Source organism: Mustela putorius, unplaced genomic scaffold, assembly GCF_011764305.1.
Source record: "Mustela putorius furo isolate JIRA1106 unplaced genomic scaffold, ASM1176430v1.1 tig00000765_pilon_pilon_pilon, whole genome shotgun sequence".
In the NCBI taxonomy this organism is placed as follows: domain Eukaryota; kingdom Metazoa; phylum Chordata; class Mammalia; order Carnivora; family Mustelidae; genus Mustela; species Mustela putorius.
In genome coordinates this window covers 4,152,394-4,167,317 of record NW_025421470.1, presented here as the reverse complement: position 1 = coordinate 4,167,317, position 14,924 = coordinate 4,152,394, and the positions used below count along the sequence as shown (strand labels likewise).

Here is a 14,924-nt window from a genome sequence, read left to right as displayed (position 1 = left end):
GAGGTTCCAAAAATGCTGGCGTGTTACTTTTGCCAGCTGAACCCAACATGAGCCCTTGGAGATCAGGCCTTCAAAGACAGAAGCAGACTCCCCCTAACTTCCTCCGGGAAGGTGGCATGGCCCTGGGTGTGGATATCACACTGCTCTGGACTGAAGGCTGGTGTCCCCCTCAACATTCTTCTGTCGTAGCCCTCACCCCAGTGCAATGCTGTTTGGCGATGTGGCCTTTGGGAGATAGATCAGATGAGGTCGGGAGGGTTGGAGGCCTCGTGATGGGATTAGCGCCCTTCTAAGAGGAAGAAGAGATAGCACAGAGGCCGGTCTCTCTCCGACCCACACGGAAAGGTCACGTGAGCACACAGTGAGCCTGCAGGTGTCGGCAAACTGGGAAGAGAGAGCTCCCCAAGAACCTAATTTGCAAGCACCCCAATCTTGGGTTTCCCAGAACGGTAAGAAGATGAACTTGTACTGGTTACGTGGCCCAGTCTGCAGTAATTTGTCATAGCCTGAGCTGACTGAGAACTGCCAGCCTGGGCAGAAAATGGCTTTGAGGGAGTTGAATAACGTGAAGCCGGAACGTTTCCCCAGCCTTGCATTTTAAGAGGCATCCGTTCAGCACACATATAACTGAGGAAAGCTTAGTGAGCGCCGCACCCAGGCCTGTGCACTGGGGACGGAGAAAACCCCTGCCCTGCCTTCCAGGGACCCACAGGAATGCAGGTGCCTGGAGGTCATTAACCCGGCTCTACACCAGCTGTGTGGAAGCAGCCCCGGCAGGATGGGGAGAAAGAAGAGCATTTTCAGAGAAATATTTTACCGTGGGGGTTCATTCTAAAGGCCTCCTCACGCTTCCCCCAAATGAGGCAGGATGATAAGGGGCAGAGGAGAGTGGGGAGGAATCCGGACCCTGGCTCGAAGAAGTGCAGCAGGTGTGGGGGCCGTGGGGGGCGGACGGCTAGAACCTGGCTTGGGGCCTCCTGGCCCAGAGAGCTCACAGGCTACCTCACAGGGGGCCTATCCCAAAGGCCTGTCCTTTCCTGACCCTCTCCTGGGCCTCCGGGACTTCCCTCCTGCAGGGAGGGACGTTTCTGAGCAGTCCCAGCCACCCTAACTCGGGAAAAGCGCCAGGCGCGGCCTCCGCGGCGCTGTGCTCTCCCTGTGCCTGACCCACCCTGGGTCCACCCAGCAGGAGGGGCCTCGGGTTTGGGGAGGTCGGGTGAAGGCGCAGGACGGATGGCAGCTCCCAGGGGACACGCTGGGGTGAGGGGGCGGGGGGCGGGGGGGGGGGGAGAGGCCGGCCGAGACAGCGCCCCCAGCGGCGGGCCGGGGAGGCGACGCGCCTGCGCAGTCCGGGGGGATGGCGCGGGCCCCACGAGGCGCACCGACTGCTGCACGCGGCGGGGGGCGACGGCGGCCGGGTGAGAGGACGCGGGGCAAGGCCGGGCGGGGGGGGGAGGGGCGGGATGCTGGTCCCTCCGCGGGGGCGTCTGGAACCGGGGCTGCCCCTCACGAAGGCCGAGACCCCGGGGTCGAGGGGGACCGGCACTGGGGTCGCGGGGACCGGTACCTAAGGTCGGGGATGAGGTGCGAGGGATGGACCCAGGCTCCTTCCTCTCGGCCGCCTGGTGCCCCAGGACCCCCGGGCTCGTCCCCGACCGCACGAGGGCAGCGGACAGGGCAGGGTGAGCCCCCGGGTCAGACCCCCCGCCTCGGCTTCTCCGGGAAAGAGGGTCCCTGCCGGAGAGCAGCCGGGGCCGGCGCGCGGGGGCGCCTGGGAGGGAGGAGGGGCCGCCCCGGGGTCCCCCGTCGGGCGCTGTCGGGGTCCCCCCCCCCGGGGCGGGCGGTCGGCGGGACGTCGTGGGGCCGCGTGGCGCGGGCGGGTGGGGCTGGGGACCCGCGCGTCGGGCGGGAGCGAGCGTCGACGGAGCGCCAGGACCGCGGCGACGGCCCCGGGCGCTGTCCTTCCCCGACGCGCGCCCGCGCTTCCCCGGGGACCCCCGGAGGAGCGTGTGAAACGCCGTGCCCGGGCTCGGGACCGCACCGCGGGCGGGGTGGGGTGTCGCCAGGCCCGGGCCGGGGCCGCCGTCCTCCGCGCGCTTCGCGGGAGGCGCGCGAGAACCGGGGTCGCGGGCGCCGTGCAGGGCCGGGCGGTGCGCTCGGCCTGGCGGCCGGTGGTCTGGGGGCCGCGGCGGACCAGGGCGGCGGCCCCAACCGCAAATCCCTGTTTCAGAAACTCTTTGTTTTCCTACATTTAGCGGTTTGGGGCTGTTAATACGTGTGCGGTTGAGCCATTTTCTTTTGTTTTCTTTCCCAAAGGACGGACCTTTAGCAAACATCTTTTCTCGGGGCGCCCGAGTGGCTCGGCGGGTGAGCGTCCGGCTCTTGTTTCAGCGCAGGTCCTGATCTCGCGGACCGACAGGGCCCTGGGTCTGTCCACTCTGCGCGTGGCGCCTGCTTAGGATGCTCTCTCTCTCTCCACCCCTCCCTCCTGCTCCCCCTCTTCCTCCCCCTGCTCTCACACTCTCTTGCTCTCTTTAAAAAAAAAAGAAAGAAAGAAAGAAAGAGAGAAAGGAAGAAATATCTTTTCTCATTGGAATATTCTAGAACAGGTGTCAGAGTGGGGCTGTGATAGTCCCTTAACTTTTTTCTAAATCAAAGCTGAAATTCAGCTCATTTTTCTCTTGATTACTTATGACAGTGAGACACAAACTAACTCATTAAAATAACACTCGCGACCTAGGGTGCCTTCAATCAGCATGTTCTGGTACCTTCTCTCCTCTCATTTCTGAGGTGGGTGTTGTGGACCCCTTTACTCCTACATTAGTTCACACCCCCAGACCACCCAGCTGCTGAGAGAGACAGAACTAGGGGGTCAGGGTCAGTCTGATCCACTTTCAGTGCTCTTTGTCCTAAAAATTTGAGCCACTGCAACCAGCAAAAATGATTTCATAAAAGGTGAAAAACAGCTGCAAAGCATGCGAGTTGGGGAGTTGGTTTGCTTGTTTTTATTTCTCAGGAATCTTGCATTCTGGGTGAAGTGCGAGTCAGCGGATCACAGGAGGGGATAAAGGTGAGGAGGAGGCGACACCAGGGGTCACACAGAGTCTGGGAGGTCATTGTGAGTGTGTGTGCACTCTCCCTTGGCCCCTCAAAGACCGGTGACCTCTCAATTCTTATACATCTTCATGAGAGAAGCACGGCCCTCCAGGAATGTAGGACCCCTGCCTGCAGGGCCTGGGAGCTAAGAGAGCCAGGTTCTAGCTTAGTGCTGTGAACTACTAAAGTGTCCTGTGTGCGTGTCCAGGTGCAGTGCCCAGGGATCTGGCATTGAGCTGACGGGAGCGTATGGCATCAACCGTCTCCAGGATCAGCCAGTTAATACCAGTTTATATTACCGATTTGTATTACACTTTTGGCCAAAACCTCTTTTCCAGGCTCCCATGGACCCTCCCTTCTGACAAATGGGCAACGAGTGTGTTCTCCGGGAGTGTTCTCTCACTTCTGTCTCATTCATGTCCATGACGCTTCGGTGCCTTTTCTCCGCACAGATGATTCACTCCCTGCACAGGGCCTCTTCGTGAGATGGTGAATTCTGCTTCAGCTCCTCCCTGCCCCGGGATACCGACTGTGACCAACATGATGGTGCTTGAAACAGAGAAAGGAACATTTTGAACTATAGGATATAAACACTCCCCATTTTGGAGTGTTTAGGAGAAAAATACTCCAAAAATTTGGACTCTTCCTCACACCGTAAGTGTCCGTGTCAGGGTAGATTTCTGTAGCTAAGGGTGTGACTCAGTTTTTGGTTTCTGTGAGCAACACCTTTTCAAATGAAGACCCTGATGTCACCGTGGATTATCTGCACAAAAGCATCTGGCTCCTTGGAGAGATTCGCAGAGAAACAGTCTGCAAGGAACAGCTTGACAAGCAGGAAAAACAAAACCAGTTCGGAAGCTTAGACGTGCTGCCCTGTACTCTCACTGCCCAGTCCTTTCTAAGAACAATGGCTGTTCAGGAACAGACGGCTGTACGGTCAGCGTAGGACCTTCCCGAGTGTGCTACCATCTGGCCCACCCAGGTTGCTTCCGGAACAGCCCAGAAGGGCCTCTGGAAGAAGGGCACCCGGCCCCTCCGTCTACACTCTCAGCTCGCCTCTCCCCATGGCTTTGGACCTCATTCAGACTCAAGACATCTCTAAACTAAGTCTGGGCCACCTGCCAAGCCAGAGTTCACAGTACCTGGATTTCTCCTCTCAGCCTGTTGCAGACAAGGACATTTTGACCAAGTTGTGGTATAGAAAAGGGTTGAAAGTTTTCAACCAAAAGCTGCCTTCCCCAACCTCAGGCTTCTTGCTTTCCGTCCCGTCTTGCCCCAGGGCAGACTCATGTCCTGCTTGTCATCAACATCCCTGCCTCCGCCCTGGCATTACCAGTGCCTTTCCGCATGACCCCTTGCACAAGAGCTTTGGGGCGCTTGCCGTGCATAATCTCTTCCACTTGAGGGTTTCCCACTGGCATGCTCCTGTCTGCGGGACTTCCCCCACAGGGGATCTGTGTTTCTGCTTCACTTTTCATAGCTGCCCAAGTCCTGGTTCTTTGTCAGTTTTCTTCCTGATGTGTCTCTGGGGCATAAACAGTGCTTGGTGTCTAGCAGTTGCTTAATAAACGTTTGGCTAATTGAATTGAATTGAACTAAGGCCTGTACCTTTCCCAGAGCTCCTCTATCTGGGTTTCTGGCCCCTTGAAAGATGAACACTTCCTCCCCTAAGGTTGGAGAGGCTCAGAAGGGTCAGCCCTTCCGCTGTCCTTCAGCCTTCCCAGGAGGCTTTCCAGGGCATGGAAGCCTTTACTTTCCTCCTGGCTGTCCAGCTGACCAGGATTCTGAACAACTTCACCCCCAACTCAGGAGAATCTCTGGCTGCCTAAGCCTTGTGGGATAAAGTCCAGAGTGCATTAATAATTAAATGTCTCGGGGCCTGCTTAGCTTCAGGCTGTCTGTGCCAGTACGTGCCACATACTCATCTAATCACAACAGTTCTAAAATTTTATAATACCATTTAATTAGCACCCCCCAAAATGAAATACTTAGGTATAAACATAACAAAATATGTACAAGGTCTATGTGAGAACTACAAAGTGCTGTTGAACAAAATTAATAAATGGGAGAGATATACCATGTTCATGGATAGGAAGACTCAGTGTTGTCAAGACCTCAGTTCCTCCCAACTCTAGATTCAGTGCACTCCCAGTCAAAATACCAGCAAGTTATTTTGTGGGTATTGACAAACAGATTCTAAAGTTTATGTGGAGGCAAAAGACCCAGAATAACCAGCACAGTGCTGAAGAAGAACAAAGCTGCAAGACGAACATTACCCAACTCGAAGACGTAACTATAAAGTTGCAGTGATTAACATAGCACAGTGTTGGTGTCAGAATAGATAAATAGATCAATGCAACAGAATAAAGAACTCAGTAATACACCCACATAAATATAGTTAACTGATCTTTGACAAAGGAGCAAAAGCAATACAATAGAACAAAGATAGTCTTTTCAACAAATGGTCTTGGAAGACTAGAACATCCACATGCAAAAAATGAATCTAGAAATAGACCTTATACCTTTTACCAAAACTAACTCAAAACTGATCCCAGACATAAATATAAAATGCAAAACTATAAAGCCCCTAGAAGATAAGATAAGAGAAAACTGACAGGACCTTGGGTGTTGTGATGACTTTTTAAATACAACACGAAAGGTATGGTCCTGAAAGAAATCACTGATACACTGGGCTTCATTTAAAGTTAAACATGCCTGCTCTCCGAAAGACAGTGTCAAGAGAATGAAAAGAGAAACCACAGTCCAGGAGAAAATATTTTCACAAGACACAGCTGATAAGGAACTGCCCCCAAATATACAAAGAACTCTTAAAAGTCAACAATAAGAAAACAAACAGCTAGATTAAAAATGGACCAAAGGCTTTAACAGACACTTCACCAAAGACAATACATAGATGTCAAAGAAGTGGATGAAAAGATGCTCCATGTCCTATGTCAGGAGGGAAATTGAAATTAAAATGTTGGCACCACTAACACACCTATTAGAATAGGTGAAATCTGGAATGCTGGCAACACCAAATGCCGGTGAGGAAGCGGAGCAAGAACCCTCGCTCCCAGTTGGGGGGAATGCAAAAATGGTGTGGCCACTTCGGATGATTTGGGGGGTTTCTTACAAAGCTAACTCACTCTATTCTTCCTGTATCATCCAACAATCACACTCCTTGGTATTTACCCAAAGCCGTCGAAAGCTTATGTCCACATGAAAACCTGCACACACATGTTGGTAAAGGCTTTATTGATAACTGCCAAAACCTGGAAGAAACCAAGATGTCCCACAGCTGGAGAAGAGAGAAACGGACGCCTCCAAACCATGAGTTACTCAGTGCTAAGAGAAATGAGCGATCAAGTCATAAAAAAAAATATATGGAGGTAAGCAAAATACATATTGCCAAGGGCGAGAAGCCTGTCTGGAAGCCTTATACTCTGTAGTATTACGGCTGTGTGGCGTTCTGGAAAAACCCAAACCGTGTGGACAGGACAAAGATCGGTGGTTGCCAGGGCCTGGGGGAATGAGGGATGAGAGGCAGAGCGCAGAGGGTTTCTTAGGGCAGTGAAACTACTCTGTAGAACACGGCAGGGGGGAAACCACTGTTCAAAATTTGTCCAAAGGTATAGAATTTGCAACCTCATGAGTAAACCGTAGTGTAACCTGCGGACTCTGGGTGGTTACGACATGTCAATATAGATTACGAATTTTTGACCAGTGTCCCCTCTGGTGGGAGATGTTGATAGTGAGAGGGGCTGTGGGGGGGCAGGGGGTCTATGGGAAACATCTGCTTTCTGTTCCGTTTTGCTAGGAACCTAAAATGGCTCTGGAAACATGGTTAATTAAAAAAAAAAAAAAAGACACCTAGTATATATTTGGCTCTAAGACATTGAGGTTCAGTATCTAAATCAGACTCCTAACGCTTCCCCCTGCTGTCTGTTGTCCCTCCTGACCCGTGTCACACACCTTTAGTGGAGTCGGCGATTCGCACGTTAGTTCACGTGTGCATGGGTTCTCCAGAGATCTGGTGAGAATCCCTTTGGCGTCAGGCTCTGTGCTAGGCACCGGGGCCCGGCAGTGTGGGATGAGGCCCTGCTTTGGTGGGGCCTATATTCTGCTGAAGGAGGCAGACATACGCAGGTCCTCAAGCAAGGAGAAGGGCAGGGTAGTGCTAGAGGTAGTGAAGACGAGAGCAGGCAGAGAGGGGTGAGGCTCTGGGCTTGGCTCTTGGCCATTCAGGGAAGGCCTCTCTGGAGAGACCCCCCGGGAGTGCTGGTGTAGATGTCATGGAGGGGCCTCATTATCCCCAGCTACCAGTCTCAGGGCTAGACACACCTGCCCCTCATCTTTTATCTCTTCTGCTGGCTGTCCGTCACAGTCGACGGCACTTCTGTTGAAAACGCATTACTCCTTGTTTCCTGTACTGTTCCTCCAACACCCCAGCTGCCATTTGCCCCCTACTCCATAGTAAGCTCACGGTCTTCCTGGGCTCCCCAAAGATGCACCCTCACCTCTGGGGGAAGCGTGCCAGGAAACTACATTTTATCCAAGGGTACTTCTGAAGTACCCAAGTTAGCATCGAGGAGTATGATAGTAGATCCTCCAATGCAAAAAAAAAAAAAAAAAAAAAATGGAGCCCAACTCCATCAGGATAGACACCGACTTCAATGAATGGCTTATGTTGAATTATGGCCCATTTTCAATTAACTGGGTCACCCATGAGTTTTCAAGCCTTGACTCTATATTTTCTTAAAGACGCCCCAGAGTGGTAATGACTCAGGCCCTAGCAAAAACGAACACAGAGATTTTCAGGACTGAATTACCTCCACTGGCCTCAAGGCATTTTTTCGTATACATATATTTTATCAAATACAATGCCCAGTGCATAGCCAGTCAGGCAAAATCTCCATAATCTAGAACCAGGAAAAAAGCTTGAAAATTTCAGACAAGTTGTAATCAGCCGATGTAGACTGTTAACTAGCTAGACTAATTACGATTGACAGAACAAGAGGAGACCGTAAGATACCTTTAGTAAACAGAAAACTAGGAAAAACAACCTAGCAGTTCTGAGAAATATCCAAATCACATTTCTAGAAATAAAAATGTGACCATAATAAGACTCAAAAGAACAGGTTTACCAGCGGATTAGATAGAGCTGAGTGTGTGATTCGTGAACCGGAGAGTGAAGTCTGAAAAAGCTCAACATAGCCCGAGAAACAAAGGATGGGAAAGAAAGGGAAAGACACCCGCGGAAGCAGAAGGGAAGTTCATGTCCAGAAATTTCCAGGCATTTCAACACGTTCAGTCTCCATCTGTGCAAGAAATACGAAAAACACTCAACTTCGTTGTAAAGAAGCTAAATCTAGTTCTTTACAAGAAAATTTGAGAGGCCTCATTTAGCATTTTATATGCTGTGGATCTTTGCGATGGAGAATTCAAGTGAGCAGCTGGGTGACTCTGCCTCTGCAGACCCACGCAGACAGAACTGAGGGGTCGTGACTGTGGAACACAGCTGTTAGGAGGCCCCGGTTGTGCTGTAGCCGTGATTTCAGTGAGCACGCGCTCTCACGGAGAACATCCGCTTGGACTCCCATGGAGTCCTCTAGAGTCCCCACTCGCTGAGCGATGGCCTTTGTGGCAGTGGATGCTTCACCTCGCCATCCGTGAGACAGCTGAGAGGGCCTCCCTTCAGGCTGTTGTGAGCGCACAAGAAGATCTCTCAGTACGGCCTCCAGGACAGAGCATGTCCTGTGCTGGGGACTCTGCAGCCATGAGCCATGACGGCGGAATCCCAAGTTCATGTGTCAGAGGAACATGCAGAGATCACTAAGAACTATCAGAGCAGGAGACAAGGCAGAGAAAATAGACTACAATGTCCAGACATCAAAACAAGTACACATGGGACTTCATAGGATGAAGGGGCCATTCAGTCCATGCTGGGAAGTGATCCTTCCAGAAAGAGTGAGCCACTGGCTGGCCAACTGGAAGAAAGGAAGTTTGGGTCTCTATCTAAATCTTGTGTCGAGAGGTCAAATTTTTTAAAAGATTTTTATTTATTTATTTGACGGAGAGAAAGATAGTGAGATAGGGAGTGGCAGAGGAAGAAGCAGGCTCCCCATTGAGCCAGGAGCCATCGGTGCGCGGCTCGACCCCAGGACCCTGGGATCATTACCTGAGTTGAAGGCAGATGCTTAATGACTGTGAGCCACCCAGGTGCCCTGAGGGGTCAAATGTTTTAATCAAGAAATGGAAACCCAGGGCTCCTGGGTGGTTCAGTCGGTGAAGCATCAGCCTTTGGCTCAGGTCAGGGTCCTGGAGTCCTGGGATGGAGCCCTGTGTTGGGCTTCCAGCTCAGTGGGGAGCCTGCTTCTCTCTCTCCCTCTGCCTGCTCCTCCCCCTGCTTGTGCTCTCTTCTGTGCACACTCTCTCTGTCAAATACATAAAATCTCTTTAAAACTAATTTAAAAAAAATTTTTAAAAAGAAATGAAAACATGGGGGGAGGAGGGGCGGCCTTTCTATGCGAGACAAGAACTCAAAAGCCGCAAAAAGAAAAATCAGGTAACTTTTTAAAATTGTGCCAGGGGGCAAAGTCCATACTAAAAAACAGGAAACATTTTTTAATTATCTATGATAAGGGACTAATTACTACAGAATCATAAAAAGTGTCATATACAATTTAGAATTACAGAGCAGTGTGTACAGCAAGTGTTCCTTAGTTGGGGGAGGGGCTATCCCATATTTAGGTGCATGAGAGTGTCCCCTCCAACCCCAGCTCTTTGTTGTTGGCTGTTTGCCTTTGAGTGTGTCTTAGCAGGAGACGCATCCGAAACGGCAGTGCTTTCCTCAGTAAACGGAGAAAATCCTGAAGGGTAGACACTAGCCTAGAAAGCCCTTAAGATGAAATAGGTGTGCACCAGCGAAGCTAGAGGCAGGTCAGTGAGTGCCACACCATCCAGGTGTGTTTTGGCAAACTTTGGTCAAAATGAAGGTAACACAAGCCCAGCGGTTCCATGTCTACGAATCTGTTTCATTTATGATTTCAAAGTAGGCTCTGCGCCCAGTGTGGGGCTTGAACTCACAACCCTGAGATCTAGAGTCACATGCTCCACCCACGGAGCCCGCCGGGCGCCCCAAGCCCGAGTATTTGTTGTTGTTGTTTTATTCATCTCACGCAAGTGAAACGTCCTGTGTGCAAGACTTTTGTCGCCGTTTCAGTCCTCGGAAGACATGAGAAAATCCGATGTCTATAGTCGGGAGCCGGTGGAGACCTCACGGGCCATAAGCGCTGTCAGATCCCTTGCAGCCCTTGGAAGAGTGTGGGAGTCTCTGTCTACACAAGGGTCAGCCGCGCTGAGATACCTTGAGAAGCCAGGTGTGGGGCCGCGTGAGCGCGTGCGCTGGTTGGCCGAAGCAGGTGCATTATTTGGTGGGGAGAGGGTTTGGTGAGGTAGGTATAAAGAAGTCCCGGAAGGACACCCAAAAAATCAACAATTCTCATTTTCTGTTAGGATGAGGAGGTGATTATCACAATTTATTGTGAACCCACTCTTTAAAAATTGACTACATATAAATGTATTATCTAGGCAAAAAAATCATTTCTCACAGCTACTACAAATTAAAAAGAAAAAGACAAACAACTTAAGAGAAAAACGGGAAATTTATATGACTACACTCCTGGTTCCTGAAAAAGAAATACACACAAACCACAAATAGACTTTAAACCTATGAAAATATGCCCAAGCCATCCCTTTAGTGAAAGAAGCCAACAGAATCATACAAAGACGAGTGAAGATCAAGGAGGTGGACGATAGGTTGTGTTGGGAATTGTTTGGACGCAGGGACCTTCTCCTGTGCAGCGGGCAGGCATGGGGACTGCTGTAACTTCTCCGGAAATACCCATTAAATCCAGAACTCACCAACCCTCTGATTCCGTAACTGACTTCCAGGAATTTATTCTAAACGCACCTAAGCATTTATGTCAAGGTGAACGCCGGCAGGTATTACAGCATTGTTAGTAGCACGACAGACACAAATGACCCAAACTGCCCTCTGAGCCCGTTTTTAAAATGTGTCCATCCAACAGCAAAAGCCTGGGTGTGTTTCTGTAGGAAGCTTTCTAAGATTTTACAGCGCAAGAGGCAAGTTATGAAACACCATGTACAATGCAGTGTTTGTGTCTGGAGGCCGAGGGAGAGACACGCTGGTTTGCATGTGCAGAGACCGGCTCCGAGGGCTGGCCCGAACTGCTAGTGACAGCGGCTGTTCCTGGGGAGGGAGCCCTGGGCCTCGGGTGAGCTAAGGAAGAGCTGTGAAGATGAGCCGGTGGTCCAGGAGGCCCAGGGGCACGTGGGGGAATTGAGGGGCGGCTGTTCGTGTCAGTTTCAGGCGCACAGTTCCATGCGTTACTGTACGTGCTCCCACGGCTACTTACCCTCTGTCCCCGTGCAAAGGTATCACGATCTCAAACTGTACCGTTCATCCCTGTGACTTACCTCTATTACACGTAGAAGTTTGTGCCTCTTCGTCCCCTTCCCCGGGTCCCCCGTCCCTCCACCCCCGGGCCCCCCTGGCAACCACCAGTTTGTTCCTGCACTTATGAGTCCATTTCTGCCTTTGTTTGTTTGTTCCTTTTGTTTTTTAGATTCCGCAGAGACGTGAAATCATACGGGACTTGTTCTCTAACTTAACTTCCCTGGGCATAAATACACTCTAAGTCCCCCCACGCTGTCACAGACGGCGGGATATCAGTCTTTCCTGTAGCTGAGCGTAGTCTGCGTACAGCACGGCGTCGTATCCATGCCTCTCCCCGGCGGCACTCAGGTTGCTTCCATATCTCGTAGTGCGGATTTACTTAAAGAAATTTTACTGTGACGTGGCTGTATCGTACGCTCAGGCAAATGTCATTTGCCAGTTTGTAGTATGCAGCACTGTCTTGTTTTTATGTGTCTCCTTCTAGCCTTATATGCGTGAATGTCCACTTCGGTTCCTGCTTTTCCACTTAACGTGCATCTCATGTGTGATTTCCATGTATATTACAAACAACATATAAGCTTTTAAAAAAAGACTTATTTATTTATTTATTTTAGAGGGAGAGAGAGAGTGCGTGTGCATGAGCGAGTGCAGGGCCAGATGGAGAGAGAGAGAGAGAGACAATCCTAAAGCAGGCTTCCCGCTGAGCAGGGAGCCCAAGGTAGGCCTCGATCCCAGGATGCTGAGATCATGACCTGAGCTGAAATCAAGAGTAGGACGCTTAACCAACTGAGTCCCCCCGGGGAACCCCAGTAATATATAATCTTGATAATATATAATCTGATGTTCTTGACTAGAGTTCCAAGTGTTTAAAGTGATTTATTTAAATAGTCATTTTCTTTTATTAACCTCATAGATTGCTTTACAGTTTTCACTGTTAATATACGTAGCATTTCCTCTTTAGAAAAAAAAAAATTCTTAGTATAGACCAGAAGTGGAAATTATGTCTTTTTATAAGATTTTGTTTATTTGAGAGAGAGAGGGAGTGAGAGAGAGGGAGAGGGAGCAGGGGGGCGGGCAGAGGCAGAGGGAGAAGCAGGCTCCACGCGGAGCAGAGAGCCCACCCCGTGATCATGACCTGAGCTGAAGGCAGAGGCTTAATGGACTGAGCCACCCAGGCGCCCTGTCTTTTTAAATTTTTAAATAGTGGGAGCTGCTAGGGGTAATTGGAGTGACCATGTTTGTTGTAAACCTGCTAAGCATGGGGAGTGGGGTTGGCGTATAGACAATGAGAGCAAGATCAAAACAAACCCTAACTTAACCAGGCGGCGGAAACCTCGTGCCCTGAAAACTGTAAGACATCGCTGGAAGAAATGAAGGAAGTGGCCCATAAATGAAAAGACATCTGGTGTTTGCAGATTGGGAAGTTAAGTATCTGACGCTATCAATATCACCAAAAATAATCTATACGTTTATGCAAGCCCTATCAAAATCTCGATGGTGTTTTTTGTAGAAATAGAAAAATCCAACCTAGGGGCACCTGGGTGGCTCAGTTGGCTAAGCGTGTGCCTTCGGCTCAGATCATGATCTCAGGGTCTTGGAATCGAGCCCCGTGTTGGGACTTCCCACGGAGCCGAAAGTGTTTCTCCCTCACCCTCTGCCCTTCTGGAAGTCCATTCGTTGTCTCGCTCGCTCTCTCTCAAATAAATAAAATCTTAAAAAAAAAAAAAAGAAAAGAAAAGAAAAAAAAATTCAACCTAAATTTCCCATGAAGTCCAAAGGGACTCTGCATAGCCAAAACAACCTTGAAAAAGAAAAAGTTGGAAGGCTCACACTTCCTGATTTTGAAACTCATCCTAAAGCTACAGTAACCAGGTGGCACTGGCCTAACGACAGATTCTGTACATGTCCACGGAGTCTACTAGAGAGCCCAAAAAGAAGCCCTTGCACGTGCGGTCAGATGATCTTCCACATGAATGCCAAAACTGTCCAATGGGGAAAGGCCGGTCTCTTCAGCAAATGGTGTGGGCAACACTGGACATCCACATCAAAAGAATGTGGTTGGCTCTCCCTAACACCACACACAAAAGCTAACTCAACAACTAAGGTCAGTCCCCAAACTGTGAAACTCCTAACAAGAAACTTCCTAACACTAGATTTGGTAATTTTTTGGACAGGACACCAAAAGCAAAAGCAGCAACAACAACATTAAAACTACGTAAATGAGACCATATCAGACTGTGTTGCAAGACACAGCAGCTGAGAAAGCGACCTATGCCATCAGCGAGTACATTTGCAAACAATACATCTGATAAGGAACTCATACCTAGAATGTTTGAAGAACCCATACAACTCTGCAAAACAACAAAACCAGACTATAAACTGTGCAAAGAACTGGAACAGGCATTTCTCCAAAGTGGATAACAGATGGCCAACAAGCCCAGGAAACGCTCAACACAGCTAAGAATTAGAGAAATGCAAATCAAACCATGGTGAGATACCCACTAGGATGGCCACTATGTAAAAATTTTAAAAGTAAAACAAAATGTGTTGGTGAGGATGTGGAGAAATTGGCATCTTGTACACCGCTACTATGGGAAACTGCACGGTGTTTCCTTAAAAACTTAAAAATAGAATTGCTATAGGGCCCACCAATCTCTATTTCTGGGTATGTATCCCGAATCACTGAAAACAGGCCCCTGAAGAGATGTACCTATGTACGTATGTACATATGTGTATAGATGTGTACAGATATGTTCATAGCAGCATTATTCCATTAGTCAAGAGCTGGAAATAACCCAAGTGTTCATCAACAAATAAACGGGTAAACAAAATGTGGAATACACATATAATAGGATATTAGTCAGCCTGAAAAAAGAATGAAATCCTGAGGATTTTATATTCAGTGAAATAAGCTGGTCATAAAAAGACAAAATAGTGTATGTTATACTTGGGTGAAGTTTCTTTCTTTCTTTCTATGATTTTATTTATTTATTTGAGAGACAGTGAGCGAGAGAGATAGAGAGAGAGCATGTGCAGAGGGAGAAGCAGACTCCTCACTGAGCAGAGAGCTCGAAGTGGGACTCGATCCTAGTAGCGCGGGATCATGACCTGAACCGAAGGCAGATGCTTAATCAGCTGAGCCACCCAGGCGTCCCTTAGGTGAAGTTTCTAAAGTAGTCGAATTCACAGAAACAAGGATGGTGGTGTGTCCAAGAGCTGGGGGGGGGGGTGGGGAGTCGATATTAACAGGGACGGAGTTTCAGTTTCGAAAGACAAGAAGGTCTTAAGGTCTGTTGCACAGCAATGTGAATATACTTAACGCTCCTGAACTGTTCCCTTAAATGTAAAT

At 49.5% G+C, this 14,924-nt stretch overlaps 1 protein-coding gene across 1 annotated transcript in view; it reads left to right on the top strand.

Moving 5' to 3' along the window:
- Positions 1-1,350: 1,350 nt before the first annotated feature.
- Positions 1,351-14,924, top strand: part of FAM3B (FAM3 metabolism regulating signaling molecule B) — a 57,021-nt gene continuing 43,447 nt past the window's right edge. Inside the window, exon 1 of the mRNA XM_045084479.1 lies at positions 1,351-1,418. Coding sequence (XP_044940414.1) covers positions 1,358-1,418 — 61 coding nt within the window. The 5' untranslated portion in view covers positions 1,351-1,357. The remainder of the gene's footprint in view (positions 1,419-14,924) is intronic.